At 40.1% G+C, this 17,813-nt stretch overlaps 3 protein-coding genes across 4 annotated transcripts in view; all 3 read left to right on the top strand.

Annotated features, from left to right (window-relative positions):
* Positions 1–17,813, top strand: part of melk (maternal embryonic leucine zipper kinase) — a 153,651-nt gene that overhangs the window by 96,641 nt on the left and 39,197 nt on the right. The gene's annotated exons all lie outside the window — the stretch shown is intronic.
* The window catches only part of LOC103035206 (thymosin beta-b), a 133,152-nt gene that overhangs the window by 100,781 nt on the left and 14,558 nt on the right, over positions 1–17,813 (top strand). The window lies entirely within an intron of this gene.
* zgc:195282 (LIM_TLP_like domain-containing protein) lies at positions 12,508–17,462 on the top strand. Its single transcript, XM_022681755.2, has 4 exons — positions 12,508–12,654; positions 15,447–15,541; positions 16,769–16,823; positions 16,950–17,462. The coding sequence occupies exons 1-4, from the start codon at positions 12,612–12,614 to the stop codon at positions 16,994–16,996; spliced, it is 240 nt and encodes a 79-aa protein (XP_022537476.1). The 5' UTR covers positions 12,508–12,611; the 3' UTR covers positions 16,997–17,462.

The raw sequence follows: 17,813 nt of genomic DNA, 5'->3' as shown, positions 1-17,813 counted from the left end.
TTTCTTTCAAATTCCAAATAAAAATATTGTCATTCAGAGCGTTTATTTGTAAAAAATGATGAGAAATGGCTGAAATACAAAAAAAAAGCCTCAAATAATGCAAAGAAAACAAGTTCATATTTATAAAGTTTTAAGAGTTCAGAAATCAATATTTGGTGGAATAACCCTCGTTGGTTTTTAATTACAGTTTTTTTAATGCATCTTGGCATCATGTTCTCCTCCTCCACTAGTCTTACACACTGCTTTTGGATAACTTTAAGCAAATTTAAACAGTTCAGCTTGGTTTAATGGCTTGTAATCATCCATCTTCCTCTTGATTATATTACTTTCAATGAGCGTACTTAATGCTACTTAATGTTAGCAGTTCCCTGTATGAATAAACCTATATATGAAGCTCAGCACTGCAGGACTGCATGAGTTAAAGCACAGCAGCAGTACTGGCACCATATGTAACCTGTGTGACCGGTCTCAGCCAAGAGAGAGAGAGAGGGAGAGAGAGAGAGAGAAGGAGGAGAAAAAAAAGCAGGAAATCAGAGTGAAAGAGGGGAAGAGACACAGAGAGAGCCAACCCACTCTACACTCCAGCCAAACCAAATCTGAGGGAATTGGCACGGACCCTTGGCTCGGAGACTCTGAGAGCAGGGGAAAAAAAGTATAAGACCAAAAGAAAAGAGGGTTGAAGTGCTATGCCAAGAATGCGAAGGCAAGAATCGACAAATATACAGTCTTTCCTCACTCTCTCTCTTTCTTTCTCGCTCTATCTCTCGCTCTCTGGCTGAGCGGGTGTGTGAGAAACAAGCGAACACCTCCACACGGCCTGGCCTGTTTTTCATTAGGCCCGTACAGTCTTTGGTCCTGGTGGTCCACAACACTGGTAGACTCGTACGTACATAATCGTTCCCACCACACTGGAAGGCCCAATAAACACGCGTGTAAAAAAAAAAAAAAAAAAAAAGTAAAGTGAGTGTTTTTAGTAGCCACGGCCTTGATTTTCATTACAGCCTGGCTGAAAGCAGCCGCCAGCATTTGTGTTGCATTAAAGAGCCCATATTCCACATTTTTCAGCCTTTTATTTTTTGTTTCCCTCGAGGCCCACATGTTTTATGTACCAAAAACAGTCACAATTCATTGTCGCATGAGCGCTTTCCAACTGTTTTTATGCCTCAGAATGAAACAACTCGCTTTTGCTGCTGCGTTTTAAACCCGGTTTATGTAAATGAGCTTCACCCTGATTGGCCAACATGTTGGTTGCAGTCAGGGTTGAGAGACTTCTTAAGGCTCTTTCACACTGCATGCGGTAGCCACGCCACTGTACACTGAACCGCGTTGGATTCAACTGCCGTGGAACAGTGAGGAAAGTGGTGCATTTCCACGTCCATTTCCATGCCTCCACTGCGCTAAAGCTCACTGCGGTCAAAGTTCAACATGGTTCAACTTTGAACTCGATGGCAAATGGATACCATGGCAGGAAACGCCATATGTGATGTGAACCAGAGATGGGGACTCGAGTTTGCGACTGGAACTCGAGTCGCACTTAAGTCGCACACACAAGGCGCTTTTCCACCAGCATGGTGCCGGTGCTGGTGCCAGGTTCCCGAACGGTTCTTTGCGTTTTTAACGCAAAATCACAGGTTCTGGGCCAGAAAAGCCGGTTCCGTTCTGGCCCCACGATCTTGCTGGTCTGGAACCAGCGAAACCAGTGACACGAGCAGCCAAAGGGCGGAGCATTGAAGCGTCTCCGGGGAAAAGTTGTTTACAAACCTCAGCTAAGAGCAGCAGAAGCAGCTAAATAAATGAAAATGAATCAACAGTGCTCCACCGAGAGCAGCACACATTTTAAAAGAGAGACTTGACTCGGACTCGTAACTAAAGACTTGAGACTCGACTCGGACTCGTAACTAAAGACTTGAGGCTCGACTCGGACTCGTAACTAAAGACTTGAGACTTGACTCGGACTTGTGACCAAAGACTTGAGACTTGACTCGGACTTGTGACCAAAGACTTGAGACTTGACTCGGACTCGTGACCAAAGACTTGTGAACATCTCTGTCTGCTCCCACGCCAGACAGCTCTGACCAATCAGAGGAGATGATGTTCCCACATGGTTTACACATTGGTGTGTTTAGGTTTACTGTACGCCTGTGTGAAACCAAACCAAACAGAGGGAGAAGATGATGCACCAAGTAAACAAACTCATCAACTGATCTGGACCATAGAAAATTTTACAACTTCAGGCGTGAAAACGCCTTTAGTGTTAAAGCACAGCACACACTCTGGTGCTACACTCTACGTTGTTAGCGTAGCTACACACGTGCCCACACACTTAGCGTAAGAGGCTCTTAAAGGGACAGTGTACACATTACTGAATACTGACCGTTACATACCGTATTTCCCCCAGGCCATTTAAATGGTCATCCCCCCTATTGTGAACATGTGTGCAATACGGCTTCAATAAAACTTCCTGAGATTTTTATAGTAGAGGAAAAATGTTTCCTCTGTCCATTTTATCAAGGTCTTTAGCTCCCCTCAAACATACAAGTATATACTATTTTTTTCGTTGACACCCCTAATATAAATATAATTGCATTTTACATGTCCTACATTCATTATTTTATTTACATTTAAATATCCGCTATAAAAACTTGCTTCTTAGGAAGAACAAGTGTGATTAATCACAGTTACCACGTTGAGTTGTGATGTGTTGTGGGCTGGCCATAGGGCTCTAGTTGGGACGTCCTGAGCGGTATGGACGCAGCGTAGCCCTGCTGACATCAGAGGGCCCAAGCGTTTGCCAAGTGCATAATGAGAAAGGTGTGAAAACTGTTTCTGCTTTCAAGTCTTTGTGAGGCCTGGAGTGTGATGCCAAAGCCTACTGAGCTTCGCAAACATTATAACAGCACACACACACACACACACATACACACACACACACCCAGTAAAACTGTTGCCAACCTGAGACGGGTGTGCAAACATTATGACACAACATCTCTTCCACAAGCCCACACCTTCTGCCAGTTCTGTTCAAAATTATCACACACACACACACACACATTTGTTTCCATACCTGTGTGTCGCACACACACACATCCCATATGGAATTCTGAAATATAATGCATACACCCCAATCAAGCATAACATTATGACCACCTCCTTGTTTTTACACCCATATATCCAATAGTTCAGCTCTTTTCTGACCTTGTAAGATCAATTTGTAGTTCTATAATTTACAGACTGTAGTTCTATATTTGTTTCTCTGCATACTGTACTTTAGTCATTATACATTATTCTTCTTTCACCCATTTAGTTATTCAATGGTTAGGACCCCCACAGGAGAGACCACCAGAGAGCAGATACTAATTGGGTGGTGTTTTGTAGCTTTAAGTACAGGTGCATGTAAAAAAAAATTATATCATTGAAAAGTTACTTCAGTTATTCCAGTAATTAAGTTCAAAATGTGAAACTCCTGGTTTTAGACCGCAATAGTTTATTGTCCCGACGGACAGTTCTGGTAGAGACAGGAGAGTTCTGCCGTAATTTGGGCAGCCGGGGTTTTATGAACATCCCTTACAGACAACTTCCTCTTACAGCGTCCACAGTTAATCCTGTTGGATGTGGTTCTTTGGTCCTTCTTGGTGGTATGCTGACATTACCCTGGATACCGTGGCTCTTGATGCATCACAAAGACTTGCTGTCTTGGTCACAGATGCGCCAGCAAGACGAACACCAACAATGTGTCCTCTTTTGAATTCTGGTATGTCACCCATAATGTTGTGTGCATTGCAATATTTTGAGAAAAAAACTATTTTGTGCTCTTACCCTGCTAATTGAACCTTCACACTCTTACTGCTCTTACTGGTGCAATAATGTGCAATTAATGAAGATTGGCCAACAGGCTGCTCCAATTTAGCCATGAAACCTCCCACACTAAAATGAAAAAGTGTTTCAGTTTCATTGTCCAACCCCTGTAGATGTGTTACACACATAGTGATCTATTTTAAGCGCTTATTTCTTTTTTTTGTTGATGATTATTATGGCTTACAGCCAATGAAAACCCAAAAATTAGTGTCACAGAAAGACACAGTGAGAACAGTCCATCAAAAGCATCCTGTCCCCACTGGTGGAGGACTATTGTTGATCTGTAGATAATGTACAGTATGTATGTATTAGGGCTGCATAACATCAAAGACCTTTGTATTATATAATCCCATATGCATTATTATACAGTGGCTTGCAAAGTATTCACACTACATGAACATTTATTTTTTTTACATTTGGTTTCTTTACAACCACAAACATGTGGAAGAAGGTTCTGTGGTCAGATCAGAGCAAAGTTGAAACTTGTGGCCTAAATGTAACATTAATTATCACCCCGAACTCACCATCCTTACTGTGAAACATGGTGGTGGCGGCATCATGCTGTAGAGATGCTTCTCTTCAGCAGGGACAGGGTTGGAAAGCTGGTCAGAGTAGATGGGAAAAGACGGATGGAGATAAATACAGAGCAATCCTGACAGAAAACTTCGCTGTTGGAGGCTGTAAAAGACTCGAGACTTGAGACCTTCCCACAAGACAATGACCCTAAACCTACAGCCAGAGCCACAGTGGAATGGTTTAGCTCAAAGTCCTAAAGTCCTAAATCCCATAAATCCCCTAAATCCCTAAATTAAAAAATGCTGTTTAAAGACGCTGAGCTTGAGCTTTTTTTTTTTACACAAAGAAAATGGGCAAAAAAATCTCTATATGTCTCTAAATGCACAAAGCTGGTTGAGACATACCCCTTATAAACTTGTAGTTGTAATCGCAGTGAAAGATGGCTGTACTGATAAGTATTGATATACACTTTTTTTTATATTGATGAATACTTTTGCACATAAAAAAAACATATATCTCAATAAAACACCTTCACGTTTGTGGTTGTAAGATGACAAAATGTAAAAAAAAAAATGTTCAAGGGGTATGAATACTTTTGCAAGCCACTATAACATGTCTGTATGTTAACAGTAGTACCAGAGTAACGTGTGACAACTTCCTGAGAGCTTTAGGACTGTTTTTCTCTGAGATCTTTTTATTCTTTTTTTTTTCTTTTCTCTCCCTTTCTCTCTCTTTCTCTTTTTCTTTCACTCTCTCAGACAGAGAGACATAAGTCTCGCACCGCTGCTTTGTTTCTCGGCTGTTTTTTTTTCCGTCAGCCACAGCCGAAGAAAGAAAGTGAATGTGATGAATAAGCACTAGCTCGTTCGCTCTCGTTCTTTCTGCTCTTTCTTTCCCTCCTCTTTTTGCTCCAAAACCAGGATTTGGGTTAGTTCCCCAGCGCCAAGCCAATCCAGGGAGGAAGAGACACTCCTTCGTTCCTCTTCATCTTCTCTCTCTCTCTCTCTCTCTCTCTCTCTTCCCCTCATCCCCCTCCGCTCTCCCTCCTTCCCCACGGCGGTTTGGCAGCACAGCGACTACAGAAAAAGACTGGAGAGGCTCCTGGCTCTGGTTTTTGGCAAAGCTCCTGCTGAGGCCTTATGGGTAATGCAGTTCTTTAGGCCCGTGCTGATAAACTCTGTGCACTCTGTGTCACACCAGTGCAACATATTTAAAGTGTTCACTGTTTAAAGTGGTGATATATGGCTCTGAGTGGGTCTCAGTGCTAATGTTGCTAGTGTTGCTAACAGCTAAAGAAAGCTAATAACAAATCCTTACTTTAAAGGAGAACTTTTGTTGAAATAAATCATGATAAAACTTACTTACCTTTTGATGAATAGCACTCCTCCATTCTCCCACAGCGTTCTGAAATCCAGAAATATTAACAGTCTGTCCAAACACCCTTCAGACTGACTGAAACGGTGCATTTTTCCATAATTTGCCCCTGATAAATCACTTTTTACACCGTTATCCAGCTCAAAGTATCCTTTCCACACCTCCTTGCTAGAATCCGGAGAGCCCTGACATTTAAAACTAAACATTAATAACTTACAGTTAATGCAGTCAGTGCAATATACATGATTTTTTCTGTACTAACTTTTCTGTACCCAGCCCATTCCACAGTCCGCATTTCCACACCACGGGCTGCCAGGTATAGAACGCAATAGCAGGTAAAAAAACACAGCGTGCTGCAGATTTAGCTTCCTTCTAAAAAGCTCCATGACCAGAGATGTGGTAAAACATGAGTAAATATTGGCGTTTGATATTTGGTGGCAGATGGGAGCCCAGAAGGACTACAAGACGCTGATGCTGAGCTGGCTAATGTTCGGACAGTTGGAAAGTTGATGGACAATGACAGAGCGGACAACTGTCGAAAATTAGCCAGCTCAGCATCCGTCTTGTAGTCCTTCTAGGCTCCAAGCGGCCATGTGCAGCTTGCCATGAAAGGGTGGACACATTCAAAACAGGAAAATTAAAAGGGAAAATTAAATAAAATGAAGCTGAAAAAAAAAGATTTCTGTTAAATATTCTAAAAAACTTAATAAACTTTGATACTATAAATCTGACATACACTTTGAACGAAAGAAGGGTTAAATTTGAAGGGCTTGATGCAACATTTTTGAAGCAGATGAATTCGGATTTACTATGCAAATGTTTTTACTGAGAGAAAACACATGTGACTGGTAGTGAAGTCTAATGTTTCCAAGTAATTTTAGCTTAGCATCTCTTGTTTTTCTCAACTAAAATAAAAAACTTCACATCCCAAACATTTTAGCTGATTTTTTTTTTGTCTTTAAAAAAATTGTCTATGAGGTGTTTAATACTTTGATAACTCTATATGTGTGGAAATATATTGATATATAAATACAAATAGAACAATTTGCTGCAATTAATTGTAAATTATAACCTTTTTCCTCGATCGATATGCTCATGCGGGTTGCCAGATTGACTCACGGTGGCAAGCAATACTGAGTGTTACTCTGTAGCTTTAACATATACATTCAAAATAAATAAAAAAAAATCTCTACCTCTATGCTAGTGGTGGTGGTAAATTACCCAGCTATGCTTAGCAACCTTACTGAAGCTTACTGATTACCTGTTCAGCTGAGAGAAAACCTGTTCAGCTCACCCATTACTTTAATGTTACTTTAATAATAGTATCTAATGATACATCTTATACAAATATAAAAATATATATTATTAGTCAAAAGTTTGGACACACCTTTTTTTATTTTCTACATTGTAGATTCATATTAAGGGCATAAAAACAATTATGTAGTAAAAATGGAAAAGGTGGTTTGTGGTGATTTCTCATGAAGATACTGAGATTAAAATACCATGAGTGTGCAGATCTGTCCTCAAAGCTAAATGTGGTACTTAGAGGAAGAATCTAAAAAAAAAAAAAATCTGGTTTATTTAATGCTTTCTGTTTACAGAATAATTCTGTATGTATTTCTCAATGTAAAACATCATTAAACTGAATATGACTTGTACTGTATGTAAAGTATGGATTCCTAGGAAACAGTCAGTAAATATATAATAAAGTAAATATATTTATATATATATATGTATATATGCAGATGTGTGGTGTGGCGTTGTGTGGTGAGTAGTTGTTATGCACCAACAGTGCACTCTGTGTTCATTTACAAATGCAGACGCAAATCTGACACGTGTACAGGCAGAGGGATATGTAAATTAGCCGGGCTTGAGATGGTTCATTTTTAAAGGAGCGCTTCGGGCTAAATGAGAAATTTAACCAACGCAACATCTGTTGGACACATGCTTATTTACCACTGTTTCAGTAGTGCTTAAGTAGCTGTTAGTAGGGGTGGCATGATTCACTTTTTCATGTCTGATAGCGATAACAATATTTTTTGTATTTGCCAATAACATAATCCATAAGTTACCATATTTTCCTGTCTTTCCATTAAGTTAAACCATTTTAGAACAATGTTTCCATATTAGAACAGCTCAGTGCACGGCCGAGCCCATTCCCCAGTCCCATTTCCACACCCCGGTTGCCAGGAACGGAACACAATAGCAGGCAAACACAGCATGCTGCAGGCTCAAGATCGTTCTAGAAAGATCCATGCATCTAGAAAGATCCAGGGACACACTAAATTGCAAGTAATCATCGAAAAAACATTTGATAGATGGAGGCTTGGTCAAGAAAGTGAGAAAAAATTCACAACATCAATGTTGCGACCCAAAAGAGTTTGCGAAATTACGGCTTACCATAAAGCGGTTTCCATTTCGAGCAGTATAAGCATACAATGTTTTCTAATATTTATAATTATACCACAGTTAGTTCTGACCCTGCAATGTGATTGGCTGAAAGGCGTTTCATAAGTGCCGTTATCAGCCGGTAATGCACTGTAACCGAAGCTCTCCATGTATTACTCACATGTCACACACAGGACCCAACAACCTAGCAACAATGCAGCACTTGCAAACCAAATACAAACCAAATGCACCAAATGTCATTATACACCACTGGGAGCTGCTGGATCCTATAAAGGCACAATGCAGACATAAAAGTGCTAATACAGGGGAGCCGAATGGTCCTGTGACTTAAAGTGCTGCCACTACGATTGAGAGGTCACTGGTTCGAATCCCGGTCATGCAGCTTGCCATCTGCTGCCGGAGCCCCGAGAGAGCACAACTGGCCTTAAAACCTCTTAAACCGAGAAGTCGGTAATGTGTGGACGGCTCAGTGGACCAATCACAGCTGATGTTGAAATGGTTGAATTCATGATTCGATCATTTTAGCATAGTCTAGCCAACTAAACTAAAGCCTTTCTTTTAATAAAGAGAAAGAGAGAGAGGGACATGGATGGATAGTAAGAGTTAGTTAATATATTCAATCCATTCTTCCATAAGATAAAAATAGAAAGTAATCTACCTTCTGAACTCAACTGTAACAATGCTTTTTTTTTTTTAAATGTCGCTACATAAAAGTGCTAATACAGCGGTCCAAAGCGCTGATGATCGGGGGATCGCTGGTTCGAATCCCGGTCATGCAGCTTGCCATAAGCTGCCGGAGCTCTAATAGAGCACAATCGGCGGGGGTAGATGGCACTCTTTCCCTTTATCACTCCAAAGGGTGATGTGGATCAGCACAAGGCATCTGTGAGCTGATGTATCGGAACTGCGCCTTCCTCTGAAATAAATGAAATAAAATTAAACTATAATAAAACATTATAAACAATTATAACCTTGCTCTAGACTAGGCTTAATCACTGTTCGGGAAACCGACCTATATACTGTACTGTACACACACAGGCAAAACACAGGCAAAACCTTCTCTCTAAGGTCTTCGTCTAGTGATGTCATCGTTGTTTGTGAGAGTGTTTCTAGTTTTCGGTTTCTTCTGCGGCTCTCCCACACCGGAGCCTGGATCTGTTTAATCCACCAGAGAGAGACACAGATAAAGAGAATGAGAGAGAGAAAAAAAGAGAGAGAGAGCACATTGACAAAGGACAGAGGGTCAAAAGGACGAAAAAAAAAAAGATTCATGAAATATGACCTGTTGACATCCTCTTCTTTTCTTTCTCTCTCTCTCTAAGCCCATCTCTCAGTCCTTTATTCATCCTCTCCCTTCCTCTCCAACCGTCTCTCTCTCTCTCTCTCTCTCTACAGTATCTTTCCTCCATTCACTTTCTCTCTTTCTCTCCTCTCTTCTCCTCTCCAATCCTCTCATCGCCTCTCTCCTGCTCTGTGAACAGTGAATAAAACCCTGGGTGACCTCACACCTCTCTCAGCGCCACTGCTGATTTCTGACTGCAGCCACCGCTGACCACAGCGCTAGGTGTGAAGTGCAGCCTGAAATAACCCAGCGTACAGCTCTTGCGCTGTGGTCTCGCTAAAACATGCAGTTTGAGACCAAAGGCAATAAAATATGGCGTCATTTTGAGTGCAGCCATTTAGCTTGGTGTGTCTTTGCTTCGTGTTTCGACGCAATTACAGCTGCAAGTCTTTTTTTGGTTTTGTTCTGGCTCTGTATGTTTAGGGTCATTGTCTTGCTGGAAGGTACAGTAAATCTCCTTCCCAGTTTCAAATCTTTTGCAGCCTGTGGCCTTGTGGACAGATCGCACTGCCTGAGCTGTGGATTTCTGCAGCTCCTCCAGAGTGACCATGGGCCTCTTAGTTGCTGCTTCTCTGATCAGTGTTCTATTTGCTCGATCTGTAGGTTTGTAGTTGTGGAATTATTCTTTGGGTTCATTTTTGAGTGATGGATTAAAACGTGCAGTTTGAGACCAAAGGCAATATGAAAAAAAATATGGTGTCATTTTGAGTGCAGCCATTTAGCTTTGTGTGTCTTTGCTTCGTGTTTCGATGCAATTACAGCTGCAAGTCTTTTTTATGGTTTGTCTCTACCAGCTTTGAGCATCTAGAGACTGAGATTTTTGTCAATTCTTCTTTGCAAAACAGCTCAAGCTCAGCCAGGTTGGATGGAGAGTGTCTGTGAACAGCAATTTTATCCTGTCTTGCCTCAGAAACTCAAAGAGATTTAGGTCTTTAGGACTTTGACTGGGCCATTCTAGCAACACATGAATATTCTTTGTTCTGGCTCTGTATGTTTAGGGTCATTGTCTTGCTGGAAGGTACAGTAAATCTCCTTCTCAGTCTTTTGCAGCCCGTGGCCTTGTGGACAGATCGTACCACCTGAGCTGTGGATTTCTGCAGCTCCTCCAGAGTGACCATGGGCCTCTTAGTTGCTGTTTCTCTGATCAGTGCTCTCCTTGCTCGATCTGTAGGTTTGTAGTTGTGGAATTATTCTTTGGGTTCTTTTTTGGATGATGGATTGATTAAACAGTGCTTCTCAGGATGCTCAAAGCTTGAGATATTTTTTATAACCCAACCCTGCTTTAAACTTCTCCCCAACTTTGTCTCTGACCTGTCTGCTGAGTTTGGTCCTTGGTCTTCATGACACTGTTTGTTCACTAGAGGTCTTCACAGAACAGGTGTATATATTTATACTGAGACCAAATTACACACAGCTGCAGGACTCTAATAACTGATCAACTGACTTCTGAAGACAATTGATGATTTTTTTTTATTAAAACCATGTATCATTTCCACTTTGTACTTATGTGCTACTTTGTGTTTGGCCCATCACTTAAAATCTCAATAAAATACATTTATTTACCACAAGTTTGTGGTTGTAACAAATAGTGGCAACTAGTGAAAAAGTTCAAAGGGGTATGAATACTTTTGCAAGTCACTGTTGCTAACTTGCTAATCTAATCTAAATCTGCTATTTATAAGTCTTATGTGTAATTAGTATATTATATTAGCAGAGCACCCCAGCTAAGTTAAGCTAAGCCAAGCTAAACTAAGCTAAGCTAAGGAAGTTAAGATGTGATTAATGGTATGTAAATCTGGTGCTTTTTGACTAGTCAGAATGATCTGTTTTTTATCCCAGTTCAGTGGGCGGGGCTAAGCTGTTAGCCCCACCAACTGGGACAACAGGTCTCAATTAGTTTTTATAAAATAAAAACATAAAACCCCCCAGAAAGTACATGATGTTTATTGCAAAGGATGCAGGGACTGAAAGGGTTAACTCGCTTGGTTTGATCATTTTCACTCAGCTCTACCTGTGATCTCCAGCCTTTGGACTACGATACCCAGAATGCACCTCACACTGACTGCACATGGCACTACCAGGAAGCTCAGCACCCGAATATTGAACACACCTGTTTCTCCTCCTATGCATACTGGTGCCATATTGGTATCACTCCTAGCCAAGTATTGTTGGTTTTCCACTCTTCATAGCGCTAATCCTTAGGTAGTTTTGAGCTGGATTGTTTAGCAGGGTTGTAATCTAGTTTAGGTTATACTGGTCAAGAGCCAGCTAAGCCAATCAACCAGTTTTAGATGGACAGGCTGTTTTTTTTCTATGTAAAAAAATATTTTTTAGTATGGTTGCCATTGAAAGAATGACCAGAAAGACAAAGTTGGTCAACCAGCATGGGCAAGGATGACCAAAATCAGTCAAAATATGGTAAACTAACTAGTTTATAGGTAGAAGGAATGTTTCACTTGGTTGATCAGCTTTTTGCAACCACTTTGACCATCAAACACTAGCTTAGATTGTCCAAAAATTGCCCAAAATCGCCCACTTTCCTAGCTCTAGCTTCCAAGAAAACCATGGTAATGAGCCTGGTCACAGCTTTAGCTCTTGAAAGGCTTTCTAAAGGGGTTTAGGTAAATATTGGTGGTGTAAGTATAATGGGTCAAGACTGTGATGTAACAGTTTTGGGGTTTTGGAATCAACTCGTTGTACAGCTCTGTTTTTTGGTTCTGCTGGAAGTTCTTTTAATCTACTGAACTTTCATGTGCTGAACTCGCTTTTTAAACTGTATTAATCAACGATCCCAAGATTAATACAGTTTAATATCATAAGAAAAGAACATTCAGTGTGTTTTTTTTTACGCAATAAGTAAACAACAAAATCACTCTTTTCATATAATAATCAACTCAGTTTTAAGCCTTAGCCCCAATCACAGCGTCCTCTGCGCCCCACTTAACTAGATCATGTTTTCGTTTGAATTTTCTGGGTGTTTTTTTTTTTCTTCTTCTTCTTTTTTTTTTAAATCGCTTCCTGTCAACGCACACCTCGTCTTGCCACATCCTCCAGAGCGCTGCGTTTTCGAGCGCTAGCGCATTTCCTGCATGTTCTCTTTAGCGTTGCTGCAGCCATGGTGAGCTACTGCCCCATCTGCGGAAAGCCCGTCTATTTTGGTGAGTCCAGCTGCTTCCAGACCGTTTCTGTCCCAAGATTTGATTCGCTTAGACCTTAGTGTTGAAGGACTTGGCCAGCAGATGCTTAGCATGTTGACTGCATGACCTTGATGTACCTTGAAGTACCTTTCTGTACGTTTAAACTTTTATAGCATGTCTCGTTTTCCCCTTTTTTATTTAAGACAATAAGACGTAAATAAGACATCGGATCTTCACTTAAACTCTGTTTTGTCTGAGTTTTATGAGGCCATGATGGACCACCATCCTTATAGCCTCCTTCCACCAGATGACGTAACCAAAGCTGGACCTAGTTTCCCAACAGCATCGTAGAGTAAAATGTTGCACAAAGTGTACAGTGTGATGCTTGCACTACCGTTTCGGTATCATACTTTTTTTATCATACTTTTTGGAGGATGATTTTGGGAAACCCAATCCTATTCACCAGTGAATTGAATGGGATAACCATAAAATAAGCCATAGAATGCATTTATTGGTTGTTTACATTGTTGTTTGATGTGAAAATTGCTTTTTGTTGAAAATTTTGATGTTTGTTGTGGTGAAACATGCTCAGATATCTGTTAACAAGCCTATTTACAACTCTACCTAGTTAATCTACCTCAGAATGAAACACACTGATTTCTCTCTGACTGAGGAGTCGTGGAAGAAAATGCTGTTGCTAGTGGACTGAGTGGTTTCAGTGGTAATTTGCACTGGATAATATGTTTTATGAATGAAGAAACTGGTTTGAATATAAATGGAAACTCTGGTAACACTTGTAATAAATTTGTCTGTTTACGAATTTAATCTTTGGTCCTTGCTCATAAAGCAAAGCCAATGGGTAGTTAAAAGTAGGGTTGATAATATCTTGATGCTAATAAGGAAATAATAGGCTAATTTATCCAAGTTTTGCAACACCACCAGGCAGTTACTTCCAGACACCCAAGACCAGGCTTCAATCTGTGAAAATGGAGAGACCAAAGTACTCAAAACTGAAGAATTTTGGAGTTTCCAAACTGGCATTTGGTATTTGAGGTTGAGGTTGGTTTGGGTAGGTCTCTACTCAATTAAATTCCCCTTGATTGGATATAACGATGTTGTCCATCACTACTTGGTTTTGATATTTAGGTTGACACCAAACATTTCTGTTAAAATTGAACAAACCATCGATTTTTTAGTGGTACTTTTTCGTGGGGCTCCTAGAGAGAATTTTGTACAACTGCGAGAATGCGACAAGACCCAGTGGGCAAAGACGTAGAATCAGTTTTAACTACGTTTTTAAAACACAGAAAGTACAACCATCTGGTAGACTGGTTATGACGATTTAGTGATTTTTACTTCCCTAATACACTGGGATTCATATTTTGGTCCGAAACGTAAACAGCATCTATTTGTAGAGCAAATTTAGGCCAGACGAGGCTGGCTCTTGGGTTATTCGCATTTGTGCATGTGTGTGTGTTAGCTGCTGTCAGGTCGTCGCTCCATGAGTCAGGCGAGCACAGGAAGTGAGCTGGAGCTCGAGGTTTGTGGCAGGAAGTGGAATTGGCTCGAGAAAGACAGAGCGAGACTGAGAGTGACTGTTTAAACTGGCAGTTGCGAGGCTAATGGCCGTGGCGGCTTGAAGAACCCAAGCCAAAATCTGCTAGCTCCGGAAGCTAACAGCTAGCTCCGGGCCAAGGAGGAGTGTCCCTGGAACGTTGGTTTTTTGGGGGCTTTGAGAATTCTGGGGTTTGGTTTGGACAGTTGGCTGGAGAAGATATACATCAGCGCTAAGCCAAGATGGAGACCCAACGGGGGAATGGTCAACCAGTCCAACCTGTAACATGAAACCTGTAACAACTCAAGCCATTTTCTGAGGAGATCTGAGATTAGTTGAAGGTTATGTTGGGGTGTGAGTGAGTTTATGTGGGCATCGTTCTTTGATCAGGACAGTGCATCAAGGTCTTGCTTTGAAGATGTCTTGTTTGAACCCCAACACACACGTTACACCTCACAAAATTGGGGTTGCACGATTTCCGTAGTGCTGCTTTGGACTATCTTTTTTGTAATTGTCTTTCTACTTTGGAAGGTCAAATACCACAAATACCACACCCAATTGCTAGGAATTCCTAGAATTCTTATTAGCATATCACTAGCAATACTCCCAATACTACAAAGGTGAAGACTAGGACACGCCTTCTCCAATTCATACATTAATACATTTGATTTCTACCTTTTTTCCAACTACCACTAATGCAGCATCACTCGGGAGCATCACAGCACACTTAGAGGAAAGCGCTGCAGCACAGCTATGACACATCAGCTAACAGATGCCTGTGCTGGCTGACCAGCGTTAGACTAGAAGTGATAAGGGAGTCTCTTTTGGACTCCTGCTGCAATTGGCAAGCAGCCTGATCCGGGATTCAAACCGATTTCAAGTCCGGATCAACTAAACAAGCCGTGTGAAAACACTTATTTAGAGTCGTCCAGCATTTTAAAGGGCTACCACTATGATCGGGAGATCGCTGGTTTAAATCCCACTCATGCAGCTTGCCATCAGCTGCCAGAGCCCCGAGAGAGCACAGTTGGCTTTGCTCTCTCTTTGGGTACAGTAGATGGCGCTCTTTCCCCTCATCACTCCAAAGGGTGATGTCGATCAGCACAAGGCTGCGTCTGTGAGCTGCTGTATCAGAACCAAGTCGCTGCATTTTCCTCCAAACGTTAATGCTGTGATGCTACTCAGTAGTTCAAAAAGAAGCGTTTTTTCTAGAGATGCAAGAGTTTTTCTGATATCTGATAACTGTTGGTTTCAACAGGTGAGAAGAAGAGGTCTCTGGGACGGGACTATCACCCGCTGTGCCTGAAGTGCCACAAGTGTAAGAGACAGCTCACTCCAGGACAACATGCAGAGGTAAATACATACAAAATATATATAATTACAATTTAATATGTTCCACCATATTTGAGACCAGATTTCTGGCATTGCCAGTGATCAATAGTGAACGATGGCTAAAATGATCCAGTTTTATTTTAAAAGAAAAACACCGGCTAGGCTATAAAGTCGATGAAATATGTTTTCATAGAAATGTTGAGTTTGTAGACAATTACACTTATGTACACTTATCACATCTTAGTTAGTTTAGCTTTGTTTATTTAACATTTTTAAATGTCACAGTTAACGCTCCTAAAACGTTCAATCTGTCAAGTCTTCTGGATGTTCTTAGAAATATTATATTTAACATTTTTAAATGTTACAGTTAACGTTCCTAGAACGTTCAATCTGTCAGGTTTTCTGGATGTACTCAAACATTATTTTATTTAATGCTTTTAAATGTTACAGTTAACGTTCCTAGAAAGTTCAATCTGTCAAGTTTTCTGGATGTTCTTAGAAATAATATTTAACATTTTTAAATGTTGCAGTTAACATTCCTAGAATTGTTTAATCTGTCAATTTCTCTGGATGTTCTTAGAAATATGTAATTTAACATTTTTAAATGTTACAGTTAACATTCCCAAAACATTCAGTCTGTCAAGTTTCTGGATGTTCTTAGAAATATTTTATTTAATGGTTTCAAATGTTACAGTTAATGTTCCTAGAACGTTCAATCTGTCAAGTTTTCTAGATGTTTTTAGAAATATTTTATTTCAAGTTTTTAAATGTTAAAGTTCCTAGAACTTTTAATCTGTCAAGTTTTCTAGATGTTCTTAGAAATATGTAATTTATCATTTTTAAATGTTACAGATAACATTCCTAGAATTGTTTAATCTGTCAATTTCTCTGGATGTTCTTAGAAATATTTTTAATGTTACAGTAACATTCTTTAAACATTCATTCTGTCAAGTTTTCTGGATGTTCCTAGAAATCTTTTGTTTATCACTTTTAAATGTTAATTCGTTTTTTGGTAGGTTTTCTGGATGTTCTTAGAAATATTTTAATTAACATTTTTAAATGTTACAGTTAAAATTCCTAGAATGTTCAGTCTTATTATGCCACACGTTTTAAGAATGTTTCTGGAACATTATTTCTGTAAAGTCACAGAATAATCTTCTGAAACCTTTTCAAAACATTAGTAAATGTTCTAATAAGACAGTCCTCCTCTAACAGACGTTTGCTATGTTTTTTTTTTTTTTGTTGCAGCATGATGAGAAGCCCTACTGCACAAACTGCTACATGAGAGACTTCGGACCTCGAGGTGAGAACTCGGCTCGGTCTGATCGGGGATTTCTGCAGCAAATGCCACAAGTAATCTGTCTATCTCTCTCTCTCTCTCTCTCTCTCTCTCTCTCTCTCTCTGTCTCTCTCTCTTTTCTGTCTGCAGGAAGCAGAGGACCAGTGTCTCGCACCTGTAACACAGCCGCCTCCTAAGAGACATGTAGCCATGTCTTCTCCAGCAACTTCAAAAAGATCAAAAACATCAAAAACGTCTCTGGATTAGAAGAACCTGATCGAGACACATTATTACACGTATATAGCAAAATTATTACTAAACGTTAAAGTACTTTTTGTACATTTTTATACAGTTTTATTTGTTGTTTTCTCCATGTCTGCCGTTAAATGATTTTACGAGGTTAAATATAACAGAGTATGTTTTTCATTTTATATATTTTTTTTAAGGTTTTAAAGATTGTTTATGTTTATATTTTTTATGTAGGCATTTATTTTTTATACATGTAGCTGTCATCATAAAATTACTGTATCAAGGTACTGTTTAAAAGTGTGCAGGACTTATTTGTCCACCCTGTCAACTTGGGTTAACTACCTATTAAAAAAAACAAACAAACAAAAAACAAAACAAAGAAGACAGAAAATAAAAAGTGAAAATATAAAGAGATCAAGCTGGAAAATTGTGGCTTTGTTGCATTCTGACATCTAATGAATATGATAAACAGTCAGTGGGTACAGTAGATGGCGCTGTTTCCCCTCATCACTCTAAAGGGTGATGTGGATCAGCACAAGGCTGCATCTGTGAGCTGATGTATCAGAACCGAGTCGCTGCGCTTTCCTCTGAGCGTTAGCGCTGTGTTGCAACTCGGTAGTTCAAAAATATGTGTTTTCTCTAGAGATGCAAGGATTTTGCCTGATACTGTATCTTGACTGTTGGTTTTAACAGGTGACAAGAAGAGGTCTCTGGGACGGGATTATCACCCGCTGTGCCTGATGTGCCAAAAGTATTTAAAATCTT

This window comes from Astyanax mexicanus, chromosome 25 (assembly GCF_023375975.1).
Source record: "Astyanax mexicanus isolate ESR-SI-001 chromosome 25, AstMex3_surface, whole genome shotgun sequence".
In the NCBI taxonomy this organism is placed as follows: domain Eukaryota; kingdom Metazoa; phylum Chordata; class Actinopteri; order Characiformes; family Acestrorhamphidae; genus Astyanax; species Astyanax mexicanus.
Note: the sequence above shows the minus strand (reverse complement) of the source record. Positions and strands in the feature narration are given on the sequence as shown.